Here is a 27,243-nt window from a genome sequence, read left to right on the forward strand (position 1 = left end):
GATCCCTTTTCGACACAAAAAAACATCTCAAAGGGAAGAGGAGTCTACCCCTAAAACCACTCCCTAAGCCGGAAGTATGATTTATTTGCTTCTCCCTTCCCCTAAACTTTGCATTAAAGATTGTATTGCCATGATTACATTTCAGTCCGCTAACTTGAAGATCTCGGCATTGTCATCACCACATAGTTCGTTTAATATATCAGGGAGATAAGATTGTATATAGCTAAAGACACAATGTGTCTCTTTAAAATATAGAAGAACTTGGTGTTGTCAGGGAAACAAAGTGAGAACAAGTAAAATGGAGAACGTGAAGTCTCTTTCGTATCAGGACATATAGCTACAGTGACAACAACAATATAATGTTTTATTGTGATTTTAGGCCCTCCGTCTGTGAAATATATTGGCCTGAATTAAGACCAATTGATTTAGCAACACTACTGCATAGAAATTCGATATTTTTTCTATTTTAGTTTCTATAACAAGTGGAGACAGTCTTAAATATTATAAAAGGACATTTCACATATTACTGAAAGACTATAGTTGTGGTTATTTTAGTCGTCAGCAGATATACCACACATATCAGCCTTCTAAAACACCCCAACGCCCCACCCTCCCTGCCCCTAGCGATCAATCAAGAGCAAAAAAAATGAAATTATGTAATATCAAACAACAGGAATCATTTTCACTAGACTATTGAACATGTTCTGGATATGAAGTTAAAGGTCATGCATGTTGTTACTGTCTGTTAATGTATATTACTCCATAAAACTATGATTAAAGTTCAACCCAGCCAGTTTGGCCTGAACAGAGGATCTCCGTAGTAATAGGCCAACATACATGTTACATACAAGACAGCCAAAATATCTCTGTAGGATATATACTAAAATGAGTTAATATGTATGTAGACCTACGTTAAAATATGTTGTAGGCCTTCGCCATGTTCAAAGTCAGCATATATGCGTAAGTTTCATATGTCACTGACTCATGCATAGATTTTATAGGTATGGCATTCACAACAAGACATTCACATTGTGAGCTGACAGCAACCTAGGTCAATCGTTCAACTGAATTTCGACAACGTGAGTTTCCAGCTTTGTGAAAATAGAAGAGCTTCAAACAGTGCAAGAATTGCGCCGTTTGCCTACATACATGTTACATACTGGACAGCCAAATATCTCTATATGGTAAATATTAAATTACTTATTATGTATGTAGACCTACACTAAAGATTGTTGTGGGGCTTCCTCATGTTCATAGTCAGCATCAATATGTAAGTTTCATATGACACTGAATTTCGACATCGGGAGTTTCCAGCTTGTGAAAATAGATGAGCTTCAAACACTGCATGAATTGCACGGTTTACTGATGTTACGCCGGGTCACTAAACTAATCCGCCGCCACAGAGGAGTTAGAGAAGAGAGAATAAGAACAACTTGATGTAACCTTAAACAATGGCAATAATGCAACAGTCTCTGCATGGGTGTTTCAAAACTCGCATTACATATGACATTTTGGTGGGGTCCTTATTTCAACCCGTTACGCTCACCCCCTCCTCGAGAGATTTCATCCTCGACATGTAATAAAAAGTGATTTTTCCTTTGTCACTGACAACGATACTGAAATATTCATTTCATTCATTCATGCCGAGTACACCTTTCTGGGGTCTCATGCTAAACCACCTCGGCTTTATGAGCATTTTCATGTAGGAAAGCAAATGTTTGGCAAACATAATCAATATAAACTGTTCCTCTAATCCTGAAGAACCAACAAAAAATATGGAATATAATAATACTTATTGTGCAGACTGAGCTATATCATAGAAATATGGAAATTTTGGATATGAACTGGTATGAAATGTTTATAACTCATTAACCGCTGGTTGTGGAATCCATGTATGGTCACCCAACTGGTCATATGTCACTTTATTCCTGGTTTGTCTAAGTCGATGATGTCTGGTCTTCAGTGATTCTGAGGGATCACCTACTCCCTGTCCCTCCTCATCACTGCATGGATCTATGTTTTTCATTGGGATACCAGTCCCTATTTCACGTACTCCCTGCCCCCCCCCCTCACCACTGCGTGGATCCATGTCTCATATAGAGATACCAGCCTCTATTTCACCGACTCCCTGCACCCCCCCCCCCTTACCACTGCATGGATCCATGTCTCTCATCGAGATACCAGTCCCTATTGCACGTACTCCCTGCCTCACCCCTGCATAAGACCAAGTCTCATATTGAGTTACCAGTCTCTATTTCCGCATGAGACCAAGTCATATTGAGATTACTAACCTCACTATATGGTTCATGCTGATCAAATACTGAGTATCGTTTAACGTTGCAGTTTCTTCCAAGTCTCCAGGTCCCTCTGGACAATTTGATCCCCTCTTTGATCATTATTATTTCGTACGTGTGTTTTTGTACTATGTCCATAGTCAAACCAATCGTCATCGCTACTTAAACTGTCAGTTTCCCATTGGATCCTTGACCTAAAGTCTTCCCCGGCATGCAGCTCTTTCCGAGTTTTAGCCTTCGTTGGCTGTTGTGGGTTATCGTCATCAGGTAGAATTGCATCGCATGGTGACAACAACTTCCTGTGCAGAACTCGGGCACGTCCTAAGTTGTTGTCATATGGCGCAATCTCATAAACAATTGTCTTACAACAGTGTACTTTTTCCTCCCAATTTGGCCGGAGTTTCCAGGAACCTCAAAACGAGTTAGTTTTTTTTCACAAGTATCCTGTCTCCGAATGGAGGACCGTACTGTGAACATTTTTTGAGTGTCTATGTTTCGCTTCGTTGAATTGCCTCTTTACACTTTCAAACGCAATCTTGTATGCTTCTTTCATTCGGTTTTCCATCTTTCTGCAAAGATTCACTGTCATGATATTCCTTGGTATCATATCCCAGACCAAAAGAGATGTCCACTGGAAGTCGAGGTGTTCTACCATACAAAAGATAAAATGGTGCGTATCACGTCGCTACATTCTTCGCACAAATGTAGGCATGGACAAACTTTGGTAATGACTCCGTCCAAATGAGTCGCTCTTGCTCGCGCAAGGTCAGCAGCATATTGAGGTTTTTCCGGTTCAGATTAGTTTGAACGGCTCAGTAGTGATGATCGGCATTAATGGAGCCCTTATTGTCACATAGTACTCGAAATCTTGCCATATTAGGCCAATAAAATCTTTTTCGTACCAAATCAAGAGTGCGTTCAACCAGGGAGTTGTTGGTTCAACACTCTTGTGGCACATTTCATCATGCGAATGTTTCAACACTAATCACTTTATCGTCCTCCTTAGGAGACCCTCAGTGGACATTTTCAATTCTCCCCACCCATTCAAAAGTGCTCGGGCTTGAGGAGTTTACCTCTTCTTTATTTTTACGTTGCTTTGTGTCCCCGACCTGTGTAATGTACCCCCCCCCCCTCCCCCAGTTGAACGTTAGCCTGAAAAGCTTTCTAATTCGTCCAAAATGATGCTAGGCAATTAACACCGGTGTTATAATCGATGTTGTTGTAATCTCCAGATTGTTAACATCAGCAGTTATGGACTCTGCATATACTACTGCTCATTGGGAGTTTGCTTCAACCTGGTTTGAAATAGTCCGCAAGGCATTTTCTGGCACTTTCCAAATACACTCCTTTCGGTAGCTCTCTGAAGTTTGCGAGTTCGGCTACTCACCTCTTTATGAAGCGTTTAGCTGAGCTTTGGAAATAACATACGTTAACGGATTGTTATCTGTGGCTAGCATACAGGAGATAATCGGGGAACCAAACCGTAACGGCCCATTTTAAGGTCAGAAATACTTGAATTTGTTGTCAGGGTGTTTTATGCTGGCGTCAGGGTACGAGACGCGAACGTAATCACTCTCATTTTTCCTCCTGCTCTTGGTACAAGACTGCTCCAAGACCCGCCAATGAGGCTTCGGTATGGAGGACGTACGGCAGGGAAATGTCTGGGACACAATCACTGGCTGGACAGTCAGTCGATCAATCTAGTTGCAAAGTATGAAGCGATGCTCATCTGTCCAAAGTATTTTCTGGTCTGTATTTGGAAGGTCGTTGTTTTTCTTCTTTCCAGCACTCTTAGTGTTTCCTTTCTTCTTCGTTCAACTCCGTAATAACTTGAATAACGGACTTGCTTTTCCCGAAGAAAAATACACATATAGCTTCGATAGTAGCCAAGAAAACCTAGGAGATTTCTTAATTCTTTGTATTTCCAGACCTTGCGTATGATCACTAGCACAGTTTGGTACAAATACATATTAATTTGCGTAGTTACATTTCTTACCATATACTAATGGGAACTCTACTTCCACATACTTCCCTCCTGGTATGACTACATATTTGTTTGGGGACCTAAGTTCTGCTCTGACTTGTCATCAATCTGGCGGACAATAGCCTCTATGTCACCCTACATATTTCCCGGCATTGCGCCAAGTAACGTGTTAACATTTGCCTTGACCTCATCTCTATGTAACAGATTGACAATCACGTTATAACCAATAATAGGAAGGCTCATATCCCCAAGATAGACTAGCATGGAAACTTCAAGCCTACCACTGCCTCCTAAGGACAGATCTGTTTGAATCCATCCCAGATTTATTCCCAACTAGGAGTTTTCAGCTCCAAATGCTCACCATCTTGTGACTCCTCAACTCGTTTCGAGCACTCTGTAGCACTGGTGTGGAACATACAGTTTATATAAACGTGGATAAAGATACAAAGTATGAGAGAACTCAAGAATTCAAGAAAGCAGGTTTTTTTATTGAAACGTATTGTACAAGAGCAAGTGAACAACTTTTATAGAAAGTAATTTAATGTAGGAACAAAGAAACATGTGCCCGTATGACTCGAGACGAATCATTTCTAGGAACGGTAGAACAAGGTTGACTAAGGCTTAAAGTCATTCTGTTCAATATACTACAATTGTACAAATTCTGCTTGTTATCTTACACATTGCTGGTATAGCACAAATCTCAGCACGATCAAGTACGACCTACATTAGCTCAGGGCAGCTTTCACTGCCATCAGATAAGTTTCTCTACTTTTGCCTAGCGTGCCCTAATAAAAGTAAGAAACGACAACTTTCTGAGGGTCTATCCTTTCACGCGCATGTACACTTTAGCCTTAACCTGTAATTGGACTTGATTGTGACTCTTGGGGTAAGGTTAACATAGCTCTATCACTTTGAAAAAGGGAATGAAATGAACGATACTGTGACCTGTACAATAGATTAAGTCCAATCGACTACAATATTAAAGAAAGAAAGAAAGAAAGAAAGAAAGAAAGAAAGAAAGAAAGAAAGAAAGAAAGAAAGAAAGAAAGAAAGAAAGAAAGAAAGAAAGAAAGAAAGAAAGAAAGAAAGAAAGAAAGAAAGAAAGAAAGAAAGAAAGAAAGAAAGAAAGAAAGAAAGAAAGAAAGAAAGAAAGAAAGAAAGAAAGAAAGAAAGAAAGAAAGAAAGAAAGAAAGAAAGAAAGAAAGAAAGAAAGAAAGAAAGAAAGAAAGAAAGAAAGAAAGAAAGAAAGAAAGAAAGAAAGAAAGAAAGAAAGAAAGAAAGAAAGAAAGAAAGAAAGAAAGAAAGAAAGAAAGAAAGAAAGAAAGAAAGAAAGAAAGAAGAAGAAAGAAAGAAAGAAAGAAAGTTTATAAAACAACTCATCATTAGTTGGAATCACATTAGTTTGCTTACAATGGAAAGTATAATACATTGCGTTAAAAAATTAAAAATTAAAAGGATGCTTTGAAAGGAAGAGTTTTAAAAATGTCCTATTCGAGAAAATAAATGGACGGTTCAGAAAACGTTCTTCACCGTCAAAAGGAAATGAAGAAACAATATTTCATTGCCAAAATAAATGAAATAACGTCTCCTCAACTCTTTTGCAAAAAGTACACAAAGGGCCATCAATTAAGGTCATAAGAAATAAGAGTCTATTCGGCCCTAGTATCCGGTGAATAAAACGAAATTAAACATTTTGGAGTTTTGCTTTCCGAACCGAAACCCATCATTTGGACACTTCTACTGCTGCCGAAAGTGCCTGGGACTCCTTACAAAGTAATGAAAAAAAGTGTCCAAATTTGATTACAATAATTATATTTCAAATTTTAGCAGCAATCCAAAACAGTTTCAAAATGGAACGCTTCATTTCATTATGACGACAACATGTGGTCCTCGAGAATGGAAGAAAGATTGCACATTGATTGGACGTTACTAAACAAGAACAGTCATAAATATACCAAAAAATCACCGTTCGACAAATGATGAGGAAGATTATTTCTGATATCATTGGGAAATTGTTAACCGATCACTTTTCTGCATTCCGGATTGCGACCCAGCCTACGAGTAGCAATTATCTAAGTTACCAAACAACAACAATCATAAATTTATCAAAAAATCACCGTACGACAATTGAGGAAGAAGATTAATTTCTTATTCCATTGGAAAAACTTTTAACCGAACACTTTTCCGCATTCCGATCACTTTTCCGCATTCGACCCAACATACGAGAAGGGATAGCGGTGGGTGGGTTTGGAATAGCCAGAAAAGTGGGCATCAGAGGTGCAACGATCTTCTCGCTGCCTCATTTATCACTAAATATTTATTATAAAAGTCAATGATATTGTCTGATCTCAGTATAGAACATTCGGTATAGTTATAAATATTCTCCAAGTGTTTAGCCCACTCAATAGATACCTAATCATTCAATCCAATCTCTGCTACCCTGCTACGAAGGTTCTGTGCCATGATATCGCCATCGTCTATTGTTTCATAATATTGTTGTAAATTTTCTTTGGCCTTCCTTGCAAATTCAGCAGTTTGACCACAAGCAGATATATCTACATTTTTCGTTATTACCAGTGCTGTCTCTATGATATCTTCAAATGCCTTTGCCACTTTGTCATTTATTTGTTTTCTATTAACAATTAACAAGCTACAAGCACGTCGATATTGAGCTTCGATCAACTTATGCGGAGTGCCTTTGTACTCCTCAATTATACTGTTGAACATTGCCTGTGCTTCCTCATTACGTCGCGCCTTACCAAACGCAATCGCTTTGCTTAGTTTACATTGAAAATGAGAAGGTTCTAGTTCAAGACATTTATCAATATATTTCATTTCCAATCTTTTATATTTGTTCTTATCATTCCAGTCTCTGGCATCGGCTGCTAAATATCGGTACACAATCGATATCTGTAGAAACAACTCGGATCGGGGATGCTGAAGCTCTTCGCCTTTACGTAAAACATCAATGGCTCTTTCATTATCAAGCAAACCACGATAAAAACGACCTTTCTTTATGATAAGTTCACATGTATTTGCGTCAAGGTTGGCCATGATATCTTTGCCCTCATCGACTCGATCTGGGATTCTCAGCAAAACCTTTGCTAGGTCACATTGTGCCGACTTGTTTGTTGGTTCCAATTCAATCGCTTTCTCATAGCACTGAATCTCATCATGGATGCCATCATACGGTTCACTGAAGTTATTCGACCCAAGACGAGCCTGTCGTCCAATAACTGCACCAAGAGACTGATACCATGAAGATTTAATCTTGATGGTCTTTAGTGCTCGCTGGTATCTTCGTTCGGCTTCCTTGTATTTATTCGGTCCAAGTCTTGTTAAAGCGAAAGCAGCAGTAGCGTCTATGAAGGCTTCAAGTCTCGTTTGAGAGAGCTCATCTCGATGTCTTCTCCAGCTTTGTTCTAATTCTGCGAGAAGTCTTAACCGTCTGTCCTCGTTCTGCTTTCCCTCGTGGATAGTTTCCAGAACCCACAACCTGTTTGCATTTACAATGATGATGTAAGCCTGACGTTCATCGTCATCTGCAACTTTCATGGCTTCTCTCTCCGCTTCCACGAAGAATTCTTCGGCTTTCTGAGAATTACTTTGCACCCCTTCAAAGTTAGAGACCTCTAGATAACCTCTGAATAACAGCATATCACAGGCTGTCTCCGTCCATTCTATCTCATTTCTGGTTTCCAGTTTACTATCGAGGTTGTTTGTTATACCCTTAAAGTCTATGAGAATATTCTGATCAAGATTCCAATTGAAATGACAAGGGACTTTTTTCCACCAATCGGGTATAGAATGACAACCGGCCATTGTAGAAGCTATAGAAGAACAATTTGAATAACAATACATTTAAAAATCACTGGCGTATTTTGGATTGAAGAATGTATGAGCTTAGCTGTAGACAACATTCTATAGTATTCTTTTATATTTTCCCTTTTTGTTTTCATTAATATGATCATTTATAAAAGATAATTTACTGAAATAATAGAATGACTCATGTGACAAAAATTGTAAACAGAGCTGGGTAAAATCATTATTAATCCATCAATTTCTGCGACGTTTTCCCATAGTTTTTTTTTCGGGGCTCCTGAAGTGCCCGGTTGTTCAATGGTCTGCACTGCCAATTGCTACGCATCTTTGCTTTGATGTCGGGTATGTACTATAAATTGTATCACAGAGATAGTTCATGTCATTTCAATTTTCATGTGGTTGTTTGTATTAAATATAATCTTATATAATCCATGTTGTAGAACAGGAATGCTACATTTGAATGATCTTTCTTTAACAGAATATCAGTTATGTTGACACCTGGGATGGGGGGGGGGGGGAGGCTGAGAGTTGAGTGGAGGGAAGCCTCTCGCACGACCAGTTCGGTCATTTTAGGCAATGCCAGTATGTTCAATTCCCAAACATTTGAAACCATGGTAACGGTACTGTCATGAATGTTTATTTATCCAAATTGAACACTTCCTGAGTTCCATCTGCTAAATCGTTGACTGGATAGTCCTACTAAAATTATATGAACTTGATATAGTGTACAGAAAGTCAAGCGGGGAGCCAGGATTTCATCTTGGGGGGGGGGGGGGTCGGGTCGGATCAAATTTATTGATCTGTTTTGCGCTATCTGCATCAGGGACGTAGCCAGGGGGGAGCCGGGGGAGCGACCGCTCCCCCTTTCAGTGTCGATTTTATTTTTAATAAACTGTCGTTTTTTTAGCAATGGTATTTTGTCAGTGCTCTTTTGATCTTGAATACTCGTCAGCTCCGTTAACTCAATTATAATCGTAGTAACATTCACGCCTACTGATTCAACTACTTACTTAGTTTGGCATATGCAATAAGCTAAATTTAGCATATAGCCTATTAGAAGCCTACAGTTGGCCACTGCGTAATAAGATACATATTGCCTACCTAACCGCACTCTATGGAATGTCACGAACCGTATATGCACAACAACGTCGACAACGTTCGTTCTCATCCTTTCTATGATTCGTCTTAAGTTGTTGCACGAACAGCATGTTATGAGGCTAAGCTAGCAATCGTATGTGATACGCACTTCCTATAAATAATTATTACACTGCTAATACACTGCGATAACGATATTTGTTTTTAGGCCACTGCATATCTGGCTATATTACAAAATATGAAAGTTTATATTGTCCATCAGTTAAGTTCGTCAAATGTATTAAAGTCCAGACATTGGACAACAAACAAGAATCATATTACTGGAAAAATTGAAATAGAGCACTGTGTTTGTCTTCTGATATATATGTAAAAGAACATGTGAAAGAATTCAAACAGGAAAAAAAAAATCTGCTGATAATATCATATCATATGATCAGGGGCGTAGCCAGTATGTAGCACTGTAGGCCCGGGCCTACACTTTTTTGGGCCAAGCTATCTTTTTTTTTTAAAAACACCCATAATTCAAATCGATAAGCTTGCTGGACGAGTTTAAGAGTCTATATAGACAGGAAAAACTATTGAAATGAACGTAGCAAGAATATGGCTAAATTAGGTGACCTATTCTTCTGTCATCTAGGCTGTCATTTCTATTGCGTGCCGTTTCATTCAACACTCTACCCGACGAAAAAGTCTAGAATCCGATCTTGTCAGTTTTTTAACATCTAGTTAAGAACCCGTTAACGCAGATAATATTTCAGTTGAGAAAACAGTTGAGAAATTTGCATCAGATGGCAATCGTCGGATAGCTCTAGACTTCTCTTATAAGGCTAACTTAAACATAAGCTACAGTTGTATCAAAGACAATTACTGGCTATAGTTGTATAAAATATATACATTTCTGGCCTATCTTTGTATTTACAAGTATCAGAAGTTGAAAAGTAAGACTACTCTGTACATGTACCTTGCTAATTTTAAATACATTATGTGGTATTGAATTACGTACTATTTTAACTCGTTTGTTTTTGGGGCTTAAAAGTGATACTGAATGAGGTGTCTCAAGTTAGCAAGAGGCCAGGGAACCAGAATGAACACTCGGGAAGGGCCGTTTCCGGCCATCTGGGGGGTTTGTAAAACCAAAATTTTCTTGTACGCTCCGCGCCAACTGATGGTGGCGCTCCGCTCAGATAGTCGTGCCTACAACTTTGAAAATCCATATCAATCGCAAAAAGTGCTCCCCCCCCCTTTCAAATTCCTGGCTACGTCGCTGATCTGCATAGGGTCTAGACGATATTTTCAGAGCTTTCAATTTGTTTCACCAATCGTCCGAGACTTTAGCCATGTGAAATTATATTAAAAAGTTCAAATGAATGCATAGGATTAGCCTAATATTGATTCGTTGGTTAGAAATTATTCCAGTTGGTAATAAACAACTCATAATAGAAGCTACAAGAAGGGTGGCCTAGCTAGTTCAAACCGTGGCACCGTAGCCAGTTACACAAAATCAACAATACGGTAGTGCCACGGTGCAATCTGCAGCAGGGTGGCCAGTTTGTATGTAACACAACTGGTAAAATTGAGAGAATTTACCTCCAAATCGAGTGAATAAAGACCAAAAACATTTCTGTTCGATGTCTGCCTCTATACGTAGCCTACAATTTGGTAGTTTGAATTCATTTTTCATATGGTGACTTTAGTTACCGGGGTAGATATCTTTTCAAAAGTGTGGGGACAAAAGCTTAGGTATGCCGCTATGTCTACGACGTCTACTTTTAGCCTTCAATGGGAATGAGATATTCCAGTTTCCACCCTTTTGTGAGATTTTGTGTGAGACCTCCACCTCTACATTCTCCCCGCTTATGGTCCCATTTTTTCTCATTCTCTCCCTCTCTCTCTCTCTTCTCTCTCTGTTCTCTTATTGTCTTTAGGGTGGGGAGTAACCGCCCTCTGGATACGCGCTTGGAGAAAGTCACTTTACTCTTAGCTGACAACCCTGTGTGTTCTGTTCTCATACTGTTTACAGTACACAGGGGCGTCGGAAGCTATTTGGGATTGGTACAGCAGAGCAGAGTGTGGCCATCTATCATAATTATAAGGGGGGGGGGGGTTGGTAGGTCAAACTACGCGCCACCATGCTTGGCGTGTAGCGTAATGGAGAACATTTTGAAAAATGCCTCCCAGATTGCAGGAAATGGCACTTCCCGAGCTTGAAAACAAGACCCCTGCCATGTCAGAGTAGTCACATTTAGCCTACTTGCGGTCATCATTATTGATTATTTTTTGCCATTTTTTTCTTAGTCCCACTTTTTTTTTTCTTTTTTTGCGCCGTGGATATTGGTCCGGCGTTGTACCGGCTCCGACGCCCCTGGTACATACATATATCGATCACACTTTTCTGCTAAGGCCTGTGTATTTATGATTCAATTCACGTTGTCAGTAAAATTTGTCAACTGTCACTCAAATTTAGAATTTGAATAAACTTAAAAACGTAAAATGCTATAGCGATGGGATTTTGACAATTGGGTTCTGTTTTCGCCCTTTCAGTTGTTTTCTCTGAAGTTCTCAGTTTGGTGTGGATTTTTCTTTCAACATTAAGGTTTAAGCTATCTCATTATCTATGATATACTATAATTATGATTACATATATTTGTATATGAAGCTCAGCTTCATCGACTTAGGCTTCATTCATGCCACTACTATAAGATTGTCTGTCCAAAGCCATAGTCCTTCGGTTTTACTACGTTATTCGGCTTAAGTATGTAAATTCGTTGGAACTTAATTTTACGGTTAGGCCTATTCTAACGACTAATCAGGCTGTGCGAATTCACAAATGCGATGTTGAAATTACGAAATATATCATCGTGTAGTTTCCAAGTAACAATATCGGATTAACTTTGGACGGTTGATATAACGAGTGAATTAATTATAAACATACTCATGATATAACAAGCATGGCAGCAGGTTATCTCGTAGGGTAACCTAAAGAAAAATTGTAGGGTAATAGTTAACTTGAGACGCAATTAACTGGTATTAATTTGAGAATTCCCGTCAATTACGGATATGCGCCAGCCGCGAACTGGTTAAACTGAGCCTTTCAATGCATTTGGTAATTTTGTTACAATACTTTTTGCCCGCCAATGTCATTTTGTGGGGGGGGGGGGGGTAAACGGGGATGGGGATTCGTCCCCTCACCACACCCCCGCTGGTTACGTCACTGTGGCTAAAAAGTGAATGAGAGACTTGTTTACAACTATCACCTCTATATATGTACGTCAGAATCTAAATTTAGGGTTTACTGGTCATTGTTTGGTTTACTATACCATGTGACATGTGTAAGAGGGCGGGCCGCACAGGAGTGTCAAGTTTCGCAGTTTGAAATCAAACAATTGTTTGCCTTTTCCGTCTAGGATATCTCTCTTTGACTTACATAGACTTTCCAAATACCATCATAGACTTTCTCGTGCTTTCCGTTACATTCGTCAAATTCTACAATTACTTTGACAAGCCATCGTATACACAACAGGTACATGCATCCATGATTCGTGAATGAAATATTGTACTGCTTATTGACCATTAAGTGGTAAATTATCGGACTTAAACTGCAACAACATCAATCACACACATATGCACATTGTTCTCACATTTATGTGTAGTTCAACAACACCACTTCTCTCAATCAGCAATGCCTTACGTGAAACGTTACGTTTCAATGATTGGAGAAAAAGTTGCGTTTTTTTTTTCTCTATCATGAACACATAAGATCTTGACTGTGCGTTAAGAAGGCATACGGTAATGGAGCCATTTAATGTCCGTGATCGATGGACAAGTGTGTATTCTGTCCAAGGGCGTAGGAACCGGGGGGCTGGGGGCGCCAGCCCCCCCCCCCAGTGAAAAATATGGGGGCGGAAGTATCGTTCCGCCCCCCCCCCCCCCGCTCCGCAAGTCAGAAAACCCCTTTTTCATTTCCAAATGAGAAAAAAATCTCATTTGAAGCACCAAATTGCATCTAAGGCCAGGTGAAAATGCAAAATTCTTTACAAAATGAAGTGGGTGTTAAAGTGTGCTATATTGCACCAAATTGCATCTGAGGCCACCTGGAAATGCAAAAAAAATCCAAAGGGGAGGGGAACACCCCCTCCCCTTAGACCCCTCCCCAGGCCGGCCATCAGTCTTCAGCCCCCCACTCAAAAGTACCTTCCTACGCCACTGATTCTGTCCTCTGTCAAGTGACCGCCGTGAAGGCGAAAGCGCATCGTTCAACATCAATGCAACGAACGAGGTTGTTTCGGTATAATTATAATGAGAAAAGGGATCCACTTCAAGGATCCGTTATACCATTCTTACAGCAGAAATTGTAGTAGTCATAAAACACATACATCAGAAAAAAAACACAAATCAAAATGTTTAAAACTAACCTTATCTCTTTGTGAGGTCTTGGTCTCGCTGATGTTGAATAGCTTCTAATTGATCTTTCTAAGTAGGAGTTGCTTATAAATTTTCCACTTGCTATAATACAACAACTGGCGATTCTAAATCACTAAAATGTTTCGCAATAATAGGGTAATTCCAGGCAAAGAAAAATAACCGACCTTTAAACTCTAGTCAGATATCTGTATTATGCATGAATAGCTATACTTTCTTCACTGGCACGTCTGCGATGATGGTCGTGTTCACAGCACCTCATAAAACAAGTACACAAGTCATAACACTGGCATCATTCTTACTACGGAAATGCATACAGGTAAACTGGTGGAAAAGATATCACCATTTTAAGCTCCCTTTTCGACACAAAAAACATCTCAAAGGGGAGAGGAGTCTACCCCTAAAACCCCTCCCCAAGCCGGAAGTATGATTAATTTGCTTCTCCCTTCCCCTAAACTTTGCGTTAAACATTTTATTGCCATACATACATTTCAGTTCGCTAACTTGATGATCTCGGCATTGTCATCACAACATAGTTCGCTTAATATATATCAGGGAGATCAAATTCTGTATAGCTAAGAACACTGTATGTCTCTTTGAAATAAAGAAGAATTTTGTGTTGTCCAGGGGCGTAGCGAGGTATTCGCCAAGGGAGGGGTGAAGTTTGTAGGCAAACTATCTAAGCTTAGCGCCCCCATGAGTTGGCGCGAAGCGTAAAAGAAAATTTGGGCCGACAAATACTCCCAAATCTCTGGAAATGGCACTTTCCAGGCCTTGTAAGTCGCATTTCAGCATTTTTTATTTTTAAATTACTAGCGATATCATAAAAATATATGCTTAAGGAGGGGGGGGGGGGCGGTCGCCCCCTTCACGGACGGACGGACGGATAGATAGATGGATAGAAGAATTTAAGTTTATAATCAATAGTCGGAATCATATTAGTTTGTTTATAATGGAAAATATAATACTTTGCGTGATCAATTAAGACGTTGAAAGGATGCTGGATAAGTCTTTTGTAAACCAAGAAAATATCTTCTTTCGAGAAAATGAACTGACGGCTCAGAAAACGTTTCTAAATGAAATGAAGAAATAAATATGACATTGCTAAAATAAATGATCTAACGTCTCTTCCTCTCATTTACAAAAGTACATGAAAATTATCAATTAAGTTCATGAGAAATAAGCATCTATTGAACATATTGGAGTTAAGTTTCCCAAATCCGACTACCTTGGACAGTAAAATATCGAGGACCACAATTTTTCGTCAAAATGAAATAGAGCGTCCATTTTGCAACTGCTTTGAGATTGCTCCTAAACTTTGAAATATAAATATTGTGTACAAATTTAGACACCCTTTCATTGGTTTTCCAAGGAGTCCCATGCACTTTCGGCAGTAGTGAACGGAGGAGATTGTACCCTCCGAAATAAGACCCCTCTGAGTAAAGAGTAAATGGACACACATATCGTTGGTATAACGACGGATCCAAGTACATTTTAACCTGCAGTGAATGAATCCAAGTGAATCACATTTAAACCCCCACGACCTATATGGTTTATAATAGTACGACGGTTAATTTTCTCTTGCCCATATCCCCAAGTAAACTTAAGAATAAACCTATTAAAGTAACGAATAAAATAAACGAGAGGCTTTGGGAGAATAAAAAAGGTTGGGACAGGCCAATCAAAGGGCCAGGGCCAGAGAAAGAAAGGGCCTGAGTGGCCATCCCTTTCTCACTCCCCTTTCTAAATTAAAGTTACCAGAAGAATAACCATTATTGTAAACACAGCTGGCACTGTTGTGATGAAATGTTTTCATCCACTGAATGCCATTTTTCCGAAATGCTTGTAAGGAATTACGTAGAAAATGCCAGTCTATTTTATCGAGAGCTTTTTCAAAATCAATCAAAAAAATTAACCCAGTCTTCTCGTGAGATGAGCAGTAATCACTAAGATCGAAGGTAATTCTGAAGCAAGAGGAATCCTTCACAGACTTTCGGATGAGAGTATCACCCCGCGAGTCTGCTCTGGAGATGCTCTGGAGGGAACCTTAAAGGCATTGAAGACTTGCCCAAACTGCGTGCCGCGCTCTGAAAAAAAGTTAACTTTCCGTTGCTTGCAAGTAAAGTTTTCTACTTGTCGCTACAAAATGCAGACAGTAATGAAACGTGATACCTTGTTATACTTTATCTAGACCTGAGATGTCCATCGCTGTATCGTTTTTACACATGTGCTGTGGGTATTGACCGCAGCTGTATGTACTGACTGTACACTAGTGTCCAATAACCGAATGTAGCAAGCTGTGTGCGTATTTTCTGGGATCGATGATGGTGTCTAACACTTCTCTTACACCTCATTCGTCACTAGGTCAGATTACCGGCATTATACGTTGCGCGATTCTTAACACCCTTTAACTATAACCATAATTACCACGAGATGACCAATCAAATGCCAAAAGGATTTGTAAAAAATGGTCGTAATAGATGAAATGTATTAGAACACAAAGTGAATTCACCATCACAAAGCTTAGAGACATCTTCGCATAATTCTGGGTGAACTAACTCATAAAGGAAAGATCCCGCAGAAAGTGTTGACGGTGCTGTAACAAAAATTATAGAATCGACGAATTTCATGCAAAATATCGTTTCCGTCATCTAAAAGAATGCTTAAGAGTTGACGAATATGATTATTTTCATTATTTCGTATTTCTTTAATTAATTTTAAAAGAAGAAGAAGCACTAAACATAGTAAAGAGTGTTTATCTCTGCCTCCTCAACCCATCGTACTCTAGATCTGACAATAGTACCTTTGAGCTTATATCGTAATAAGACTATAAATCATTCTGGGCAGCTTTAAGATGAGATCTAACCTCCGCAGATTCTGCCATAAATAACTGTACAGTTGCTCTAAACTGGACATTTTACGTAAAAGTGTTTCTTCATTATAACGTCGTCTCTCAAAGGCATTTTGCTTAGAGTATTTTATGGAAGCTGGGTCTCCCGGCGAGTGCGGGGGTTTGCTGAAGAAAATGGTTTTTATCATTGGCTCGAATATGTCATTGAACATGTTAATAAAAGAATCATCGTTTGAAAGAGAATTGTTGAATTTCCAATAACCTGGACACGTGAAGAAAATAAATGAGTGGTCTGACTGGATACCAGGAGAAAAAGATACGTCACTAATAGTGTGCTCAATATTTCGAGGGACAAGGAAAAAATCAAATCTCTAGTGAATTGCAGATATAATATTAGAACTCCATAGTACTTTGAGAATGGGTTTTTCTCCCTCCAGTTATCAATTAGATTTTAGACTGGCATTCATGAAAAACTTACGTAAATCAAATTTGAAGGCTAGAGGCTCTAGCCTTCAAATTTGATTTACGTAAACCACCCACCTTTGTCTAAATCCAAATTGAAAACAAAGCTGAAGTCTCTAGCCATGATATGTTATCATGTTATATGCTATCATGATAAGTTATTGGATAGTCCACTAAAAAGACTGGATTTATCTATATGTTCAAGGGTCATATACTCCAACGACAGTAATTATTTTATTCAAAAACTTCGGCGAGGATAAACCTTCCATGAGTGTTTGCAGTAGGCCTATGTTTAAAAATATTACCATGTAAGTGTGGGCTGAAGAGTAAAAAAAACTCCCGACTAGCTGTTGAGCCACATAAAAGATAAAAGAAACCGGCCTCCCCATTCATTGAGCCAATATTTGTCATCGTGAAAACAGCTGTGCGATTCTTGAATTTACGACTTTGGAGGAAGCGAATAACGGTCTGCGTTTTTTCGATTGTCTAAGTCCTCTAGCATTGAAAGAATGAATTTTAGCGTTGCCATATAACGGTTAGAATATAAGTAAAGTGTTTAGGTTAAATTTCATGGAACACCACGCTTGGTGTACATAAACTGTCTGTGATATCCAGATATACTATAGTACTTATATACTAAGTATAATGTAGATAACCATGTATTGAAAGGAGATTGAAGAAGAAATAAATATGTTCAATCCAAATGGATGTAAAACAGATCCGTGTCTATCGGGAAAATTCCGACACAAAATTGTGTTGGTGAAAAAGGACGATTACTCCCGGGCTGTAATATAGAACAGATAAAGGAATGATGTGATGTAAGCAAATCCATAACAACAAAAGGGATTGGTGTTGAACGATCAGAAACACAAAAAACAATTTTGCATATTCAAATGAAGTAATAAGGTATAATATTAGAGGAACGCCACCAACCGTCAGTGAAACGTAACATTTGGTGAGGTATATGTCTCTTATTCTTCAGTGGAGTAATTTTGTCTTGGTTGTAAGAGTGCATTACCAGGATATATCTGTTTCTTCCGTTGACCACCCTTCCGTCACAATGGGCCCGCTCTATCCGACAATCGGCAGCGACAGCTTTTCGTCAAACCTCCCGTGCTAGGTACAAACAATTGTCATCGTTTTCGGTCATAATCCCAACTGTTCTTAGGTTATTTCTCCGTGAGGAACGTTACTGTTTCATCAGCCTGGTTGTCGCATTATGTTACGATATCGGCTATTCTCAGGTGTAACGATTTGCAGTGGCGGAGCGTCCATACAGTCAAGGGGGCGGATGCCCCCGCCCCCCTGACGGACTCAAATGGACTGCTGGCGCCCTTTTCAGCTTTTTACCACTTCTAAGTTATTCGCGATTATTGACATTTTTACTGCGCTCTCATCTACCTATTGACATTTGTCACATTTTTTTGGCGATGACACATATTTATTCTTCGTTTATCTGCAAATTAGCAAGGCCTGGAAAGGGTCATTTCTGGCGATCTAGGGAGTATCTTTACTCAAAAAATTCTGTACGCTCCGCGCCAACCTGTGGTGGCGCTCCGCTAAGATAGTGTCGAAAGCGCCCCTACAGACCATTCTCGCCCCCTCTGACCAATACCCCTAGCTCCGCCACTGACGATTTGTATTTATCTTGCAGTGTTCTTTGACTTCAGGCTCTCGATTTCCATGGTGAGTCTGTCGATGGCTTTATTAAACTCAGTGCGGATGTTGTTTAGTTTTTTTCCAATACCTGAATCTAAGTTCTCGGCGAGCCTATAGAAATATTTTCCACACCACTGTCCTCCTCAGTGGGTATAGTCGCGAGGTTTGCGTCCTCTTTCATCAAAATCTCAATTGTATTGTCCATAGAACGTCGTCTTGTAATACCGGTAGTTCCCACTTATTATTGAAGCTGCCATTAATCAGCCACTAAGTTTTAACCACTCTTAATTGCCAAGTTTTCTCTGTGGTCCTATAATCTGGACGACCCTGACGATCCTTCTTCCAATTTTTTGCCGGATTTACCTATTCAAATCAGTTGTTGATTTAAATAATCTTACTCAGACCAGAGAATAAATGATTACATGGATAAACGGATAAAGAAGAAATGAATTCATGAGACCGTTGCTTTATAAATGCTTTCTTTTTTCGAAACGCACATAGTCGCTGTAACTTCGTGCATATTCCGATTACCCTCATAGGAAGGGTCGCATTCGAAAATCTGAATGTACGAAAGTTGTACTAGTTGTGTGCTACCAACATCACTATAATACATATTTCAACATGGCCCGTGATTTTCGGTAAGTTTCGGCGTTATTATCAGATCTTTTGTCCAAACCGGTTACAGAATATGGTTTGGATAGCATCGCATATTTACTAAAAAAAGAAAGTAATTATAGATAGATTTTCTATCCTAAAGGAATGCTTTGAATCGTTGCCGAGCTTCGATCGCTTTTCGTGCATTACGTCCTAATGTTATGGTAACGGTATGTTGTTTTGCAATATACAGTATATAGAACAGATTCCCAATGCCTAGTGTAGGGCATGTGTATACAGTTCCAACCTTGAAACTGATAATGATATATCAAGGGGCCTAACTTTAGAATCCGTACCATATGATAATAAGAACTTATAAGGGGCAGGGAATAGGGTTAGGGGTTAGGAAGTAGGGTTAGCGAGTAGGGTTAGGGGTTAGGAATAAGGGTTAGGAAGTAGGGAATAGGGTAACTAGGGAGTAGGGTTAGGAAGTAGGGAATAGGGTGTAGGCTTAGTCGAATGGTACAGATTTTAAATTAGTACCATCAAGGGTGATATTGTGTAAACTAAATTATATAAAGGATTACATTATTTTATCGGAAAAGGTGAGGGAAGGATGTGGGGTGGGGGGAGTTGGTGGGGCGTTGATGTTGTACTGTTGAGGGTTCTCCCTCCCCTTCATAATAATTAATATGGTAAAGATTTGTTTGAAGGACACCTACTGTAGGTTATGCTAAATGGTAAACATAATTGATATTGCAATGGTTGTGGGTGTAGTATTATGAGTCCACTATCATACACCGAGAGAGAGTTGTAAAACTTCAGCAACAACTGAGACATAATCAAAATATGAGCCCAGCAGACTGAACTGTTCACACTTCTCTAGTGTGGAACTCTAAACAGAACAGTGTGTTTCTACAGTACCTGACTGTTGGGGGAGTAAGCATCATGCTAAAGCATGGCAAGCTTACTTATTGCAGAATACTAGGCAACTCACGAACAACACCTTATGGTGTTCACGCTTCAGTAACTCATTTGTGCCTAACTCTATTCATATATTTAATTTACAAGTGAGAAGATAAGTTTCTTATTTGTAGAACTTGCTGTTTATTTGTTGTATTATTGCATGTGTATCGCAGTTTATTTATTTATTTTTTTTCTTCTTTTGTTTACGACCTGTGTAAGTCAAATTTCCGATTGTGGACAATAAATTCAAATTCAAATTACGAAACTGGCTTTGTTGTTGCTATCAGTCTAGGCTACAGTACTAGTAGGCTAAACATTTTAGCAAAATCACTCTGACAAATTGCATTTGAGAACAACTCAACAAACATCAATAGTTTACAGGTTGTTTTTTATATCTATGTCCAATGTTAGGTATGTCCATGGCTCTGTTGGCTATGCGTGCATAGCAGATTGCCCTTTTCAATCTGATATTGACAAGCTTTACATCGTATGCGTCTACCTGGATAAGATTTCTAGATGCATTGTATTCTGCCATTCTTTATCAAACAACGATCTAGTAAATATGTAAGAGCTCCATTGTTAATGACCCAACCACCAAGTAAATATATGCAGTTGTGCATCACTTATTTATCCAATGATCAGGTAAATAGGCATCAGAGCAATGCTTATTGGGCCACCAATGGGGTAAATAACAAGAACACTGGTACAGTATGTATTGAATATAGTCATGTGAATAGCTGCCACCTATTTATAGTAAAAGGTGGGAGCTATAAACTTGGTTATCTGGCAAATAACAATGGCACTCTTGCATATATTTAACGGATCGTCAGTCCTGAGAGAGCAAGTCGTGACTGTGCTATTTGTGATCTTTCGGATAACAGGGTTAATGGGTTGTCAATGATAACATAAACAAAGGCACAATTCAATTAAACAATGAGTTTTTGCTGTTATGTACACATACAGTACATGTACAGTTGCCTATTTGCAAACATGTTCAGTCTTCCAGCTTCATGTATTGTACAGTTAGTAGTAGTATTGAATTTTTATTTATTTATTTATTTTTTTATTATTATTGTCATCTTTAATGAGGGTAGTCGGAGTCCTGCTTGGTGCAGAAGCACTGCTTTCTAGAGGAGCCCTCAATATTACTTATTAATTGTACACATTTAAACAATAAACATAGATAGTCCACTACTGTACAGTATGTAACCTGCTAAATTTCTAGTATTGGGCTTCTTATATGCGTATATGTGATAAAGAGAAGTGTATTCTCATTTTCATAGAGCTGCAAGAAAGGTAAGAGTGCAAAAAGGGACCACACAGCGACATAGTTACTCCAAGGGGATCAGAAGGGCATACCTAGTAACTCCACTGTGTTACAGTGTGACTCATTTAGTATGCATAGTCTCACAGTGGGATCTCCAAATCCAACATGCAAAAATCTAGACCAGTAAAGAAAGGGAAGCAGTTAAACAAGGAGTACATATAAGCAAGTTGTAAAATTTCCAAGTTTGGGGCACGGATCTCCAGATTTCTTTATTGAAATGTCCAGGATTACACCTTCGAGAGAACTTACTGTAGCACATAGCCTTTTATAACTTTTCAAGCAGTAATGGTTAAGGCTTGTTTCTTCATATGCTTGGTATTTTGAGTGAAAAGCAAATTCCTCATAACGTTAGAAGAAAGGAAAACACAATGTACAAAAGTCTTAATTTGTCATATTTTGTGTTGTTGTTGCCACAACTCACAAACTTCTCGTAGGATTATTGAGGAAATGTCATTTTTAATTTACAAGTCTATTATTGTGTTGTATTTCTATTTTAACAACTATTTCTACAGGATTGCACAACCTCTTGAATACTACAGGAAGTTCTTGGTAAGGAAAATTCTCAGTTTTAGTTTTAACAAAAAATACCCATCTTAAGATGCATAATCATTAATATGTTGAATTTTGAACCAAAATTTTGGAAACTCCTCGAGAATGCCATGTCACATAGACTGACAGTTGGATCATGAGACATAATTTGTTTATCTTAAATGTTTAGGATAAAACTGAATGTGTTGGAAGTGTCAGTAGCTAGTAGGACACTACAGACTATATCACCAAAGATTGTATGTGTTTTTGCATACTGGATTTATACTTTCATGTGTTTGTCTGTGTGTGGGTGGATGTAACAGTGTAGTGTTTCTTCACCAATCTTTCTTGTTTTTGCAGAAAGAGAATGTCCGTCCGGATGGCAGAGAGCTGGGCGAAATTAGAGCGACTCACCTCAATATAGGTACTGTATAATGTAACAATATAGGTACTGTATAATGTAACAAACTAACAATATAGGTACTGTATGTAACAATATAAGTACCGTATGTAACAATATAGGTACTGTATGTAACAATATAGGTACTGTTTGTAACAATATAGGTACTGTTTGTAACAATATAGGTATGTATGTAACATGTAGATCAGCCTGTTACTGCCTGAAGGGATAGCACCTTACCTTGTATTTCAACACATTAGTTATCATTTGTTGTACATGTATATTTTAGAGAAGAAGAAACGTTTAAGACGATAAAGAGTGGGAGGTGTTGGCAGCTGCTTTGACATTGAATCAACAGTTTCAAGCTGTCAGTTACTCAAACTTAATCAGTATTACTCTGTAACAATCAATAAGGGGTTAATCAACGGTCTAGCGTGCGTTACTCACAGGATTAATGCATGATCGGGGGATAATGCAAGTGATGCACGAGGGCGGAGCCCGAGTGCATCCAGCGATAGCATTAACACCCGGAGTGCATTAATCATGTGAGTAGCGCACGCTAGACCGTTGATTAACCCCGTTCATTCATACACTATCATTTGTGTGGGGGAAAAAATCATAAAACAAAACATTTTTGGTTACATATAACCAAAGATTTATTAAAGTGATGCCCCGTAATTTTACCGTGTGTTACTCACAGGATTAACCACGGTCAGCTGACCTGAATGGATTAATAGGATTTAGGAATCTTTACTAAGTATGAATGAATATGCAAATAATGACATTTGTCTATTGTTTGTTTCTGTCAAGGTACCATTGGCAATGCTGATGGCTCGGCTCTGGTAAAACTTGGAAACACAACAGTCATTTGTGGAATCAAAGCAGTAAGTCTGTCAGCTGGTTTTTAGTCAGATTATGTACAGTACTTTGCTATTTATTTAGTACCTCTCCAAAATCGTTCATTTTTAGCTCATACCAGCATGCTGGTGTGAGCTACTGTTACAGTGCGGCGTCTATCACTCTATCACTCTATCCATCAACAATTGGTAAAACTGCTCCCACTCGCACAGTGTTTGATGGAATTTCATGAAACTTGGACACAAGGACCATTGAGTATAGGGCCATCAGAGATGGTCCAAAATTTGGGGTCAAATGTCACCTGTGGGCCGTAATGGGCCATTTTGTGGAAATACGCAAAATGCTTCTTCTCCTACAGATTCCATGGTACAATGTTGAGGGTTTCTCACGATAGTACTATGGTAGTTTTACCTTCAGGGTGTTCATGAATTTGAGATCAAAGATCAACTAGGGGTCTTTCGTGGCCCGGGCCGCGGCCCTATATTTTCAAATTGCTCCTGTTCGTACAGTGTATGGCCAATTATAATGAAACTTGGTCACAATGTTCCTCGGGATGAGAGTTACGAAGGGTGTTCGGAAAATTGAGGTCAAATGTCATTTAGGGGGTCATCGTGGGTCATTCTTTGTAATATTTTCAAATATCTCAATCTCCTCAAGATTTTGATGGATCATATTCAAAGTTGAACTGATGATTGTTGGATTGTGTATGAATAAGGTGATGCCTAAAAAAATTTGGTCAAAAGTTTATTAATTACAATTAATCCCCATTGTTTAAAAAAATCTGAGCCTTCACTTTTTGCCAAAGCTCCTTTAATTTGTCTCCCAGTCACTGCAGTGTTTGTTTACATTTGTGGTTAAGCTCTGCAGAGGCTGTTAGTGGAATTAAAGCAGGACTGGGAGTTGTTATTAACTGTTGAACTGTAAGCATGAGAGCCCTATAGCCAATCAGCACTTGCCGATTCTTTGAGCCTGAGGTATGTAGGCAGCTTGTGAAGTTATGTCTTGTAGGGAGTGCTTATTATGTCTGCTCAGGTAGAGGGGAGAAAGTTTAATAGGGTAGGTCAGTGGTATTGTTTGAGAGAGTGGGTAAAACAGGATTTAAAGGGGAAAATAGGAATTATAGCCAGTGGTGTGGCCAGTATTCTGCTAACGGAGGGGGGGGGGGTTATCCCTCATGGGCCCAAAATTGTTGGAATCTGAAAAAAATTTGGTGGGCCATAAAGTTTTGTGGGCCCTACATTTTTAAGCTCGAAAAGGTATGAGCTTCTGCACCATTGGTGCTCTAGTTGTATATTATAACTATTACTTTACTACAGAACTTTGAAAATTGAGTTTTAGAGTAGAAATTAGAGAAAATGCAGTTGAGTACATAACTTTCAGGGACAACGTAGTTCCAGTCAGTTGAGAGGGTAATTCAAATGGCATTACGATATTAAATTAATGTTCATTAAAGATTAAAATCGGAATGAGTTTCTCTACTTTTTGTAGATTAGTGTCCATGTATCATCTCAATTTGGAGAGTAAGTTTCAAGAAACCATTTCTGTTTCGGGTCTTAGAATACATACAAACACACATACATATATATATGGCAAAGCTACCACGCGTAATATATCCGCTTATTAATTTGAATATATAAGCCTATTCTTTCAAATATATGCGTATATATTATAAGCCAATCATAAGGCTTAAATATATACGCGTATTAATTTGAATATTAAAATGGTCGTGTCTATTGGCACGTGCACGTGCCAATAACAACCGTTATTGTTACGTTGACGTACCAATAAACATCGATATTCGCACGAACATGCTCGTGCTTATAGACAGTGACTTTACACACGAAAGCGTGCCAATAAGGATTGCTATTCGCACGAACGTGTATGTGGGTATAAGTAGGCATGTTAGAATGTAGTGATTAGAAAAGCAGAGTAGGCGGGGAAGGTAAACCATGGCCCCAACCACAGTGTTGGGTGTGCACGGTCGATTTGCCCACCCCCCACTTGCCCCCCTGAAGATTTTGGTCGATGAAAATTTGCTGATTCTCAAAAAAAAGGTTATCTTTTTCAAAATCAATAGCCAAATCTGTAAAATATGAGAGAAATCAAAGATGTGATCAATTCTGGGAAAATTCAGAGAAATAATTAAAGATTTTGTTGGAATATTTCAGAAAAGATTTGTTGCAAAACTTTCTTAAAATGCATAAGGAATATGATGAACTTAATTCATCTAGTAGCTTGTTTGCTGCTTCGACGGTTTTGGAATCCTTTATTACAAAAATAGAAAAAGTATCCATATCCTTTGAACATAACCCTGAAAATCCCCATAGTTATCAAATTCCTGTTCCATTGTCATGCACTGCTGTGTTATTGTCCATCGATGTCCTGTTCATCCCTCCCGGCCAGCACATATCAGGACAGTTCATTGGTTACATCAACCACGAGCGCCCATTGGTCAAGTTACATGCGTGCTAATAGTCAATGTTATTCGCACGATTACGTTCGTGCGAATAGCCACAACGTATTAAAATTCGTATTAGTTCGAAAATATGCATGTATTAATTTGAAAATATACACATATTAATTCGAGTATATACACGTATTAAAACATGCTGTTGTCTAGATCAAGTATGTTTGGCCTGGGTGTACTGTACATCATAAAGACTAACTTTCAAATCTCTCATATATAGCACTGGCGATACTACAATGTGATATAAACTTTTGAAGCTCGTTTGTGAAATCTATGAGACATGCTAGTTATTGTCCGATTTAGTTCGCGTATACGTTCAAATTAATACCCGTATACATTTGTATTAATACAAGGATATATCAATCGGTGTTTGTCCTATATGGCTTGCCATATACTTACAGTACACACATTTATACACGCATACACACGTACATAACATTACATTTAAAATACCTGTCTTTCTGATAACATTTTAATTGAAAGGATTTTCTTGTGATTGTGTTTTAGCAACTATGCTGAAAATCTTCATAATATGGCGGATACCTCATAGCATTTTGTATCGTGAAGATGTGAATATTTCAAATTGGGGGATATTTTGTAAATTATGCATCTGTCAATTTGCCAATCATTTATCCACAGAGGAAAAGAATATTTCTGCAAAAAGGATACATTTTGATAAAGTACAGTGAACATTGGCAGCTAATCTAACATTACAAAATGTATCAGTTTTCAATGATAAATCAACAAGAAGATTATAATAGCCTGAGTAAAGCTTCCAAAGGGCATTTGCCCAGATGACATCACAGACCTCCTACTGTGATCCAACTTCCTGGAGTAGTTGAAGGTGTTTAGCCTGTCAAAGTAGGTTACATTCAACCAACCATATCTCAAGTTATGGGCAAGATATTGAGATAGGGTTTTCAACTATAGAAGTGTGGAATATTTCTCTTCAATACAAGTCTCACATAGTGTGTCAATACTTTATGATACTTTCTGTGGTAATTTTAACAATATTTTGAGTTGTACCTGTAGGTCTGTGTGACAGTGTCAAGTTGCCAGTAAAGTTAAATGGAATTAACCTAGGCATCCGTGTGGACAATGATATCCTTTCAGGACCAACTGACGTATAATATTTCACAGTAATATTGGTACATTTTTTGCTTTTCTTTTAATGAACTGAATAGTTCTAATTGTCAAGTAGATGTCTTTCAATCATGCAAATTGCTTTATGTGCTAAGAGTCAATATTGTTGAGCTTCACATATGTTTTTAGAATGCATAAATGATTTTCAAAGATATTTCCATCTTTTACAAATACAGGAGTTTTCTGCTCCACTTTTAGATGAGCCAACCAAAGGCTATCTAGGTGAGTGTTGCAACTTTTGGACATTGTTTAGCAAGTTTCAGTTCATTTGAAACTATAGCAGACCTTTATCAAAATGTTGCTACTGTCAACTCATGCTCTATTTCGTCAATAAATTTAATTACCTGTTTGATGGATGCAATGATTTCTGCCTT

General features: G+C 38.5%; 2 protein-coding genes across 3 annotated transcripts in view; one reads left to right on the forward strand and one right to left on the reverse strand.

The window, feature by feature from the left end:
• The window catches only part of LOC139980359 (exosome complex component RRP43-like), a 138,405-nt gene that overhangs the window by 98,328 nt on the left and 12,834 nt on the right, over positions 1 to 27,243 (forward strand). The window contains exons 1-5 of one of the 2 annotated variants that reach the window (XM_071991979.1): positions 19,105 to 19,224; positions 21,986 to 22,022; positions 22,362 to 22,425; positions 23,212 to 23,285; positions 27,046 to 27,091. In XM_071991979.1, the coding sequence (XP_071848080.1) occupies positions 19,208 to 19,224; positions 21,986 to 22,022; positions 22,362 to 22,425; positions 23,212 to 23,285; positions 27,046 to 27,091 (238 nt within the window). In that variant the 5' untranslated portion in view covers positions 19,105 to 19,207. Of the gene's footprint in view, positions 1 to 19,104; positions 19,225 to 21,985; positions 22,023 to 22,361; positions 22,426 to 23,211; positions 23,286 to 27,045; positions 27,092 to 27,243 lie in introns of those variants that run through there. The other variant, XM_071991980.1, reaches the window with a different exon arrangement.
• On the reverse strand, positions 5,635 to 13,760 carry LOC139980354 (uncharacterized). The gene is made up of 2 exons (XM_071991972.1): positions 13,608 to 13,760; positions 5,635 to 8,108 (listed from the first exon to the last, which is right to left on the reverse strand). Exon 2 carries the CDS (start codon positions 8,098 to 8,100, stop codon positions 6,691 to 6,693), a length of 1,410 nt encoding a protein of 469 aa, XP_071848073.1. The 5' UTR covers positions 8,101 to 8,108; positions 13,608 to 13,760; the 3' UTR covers positions 5,635 to 6,690.

Source organism: Apostichopus japonicus, chromosome 14 (genome assembly GCF_037975245.1).
Source record: "Apostichopus japonicus isolate 1M-3 chromosome 14, ASM3797524v1, whole genome shotgun sequence".
Classification (NCBI taxonomy): Eukaryota; Metazoa; Echinodermata; class Holothuroidea; order Aspidochirotida; family Stichopodidae; genus Apostichopus; species Apostichopus japonicus.

What these genes read in the sequence shown, in the direction of transcription:
- LOC139980354 (XM_071991972.1), bottom strand. Translation starts at nt 8,100, where the DNA reads ATGGCCGGTTGTCATTCTATACCCGATTGGTGGAAAAAAGTCCCTTGT.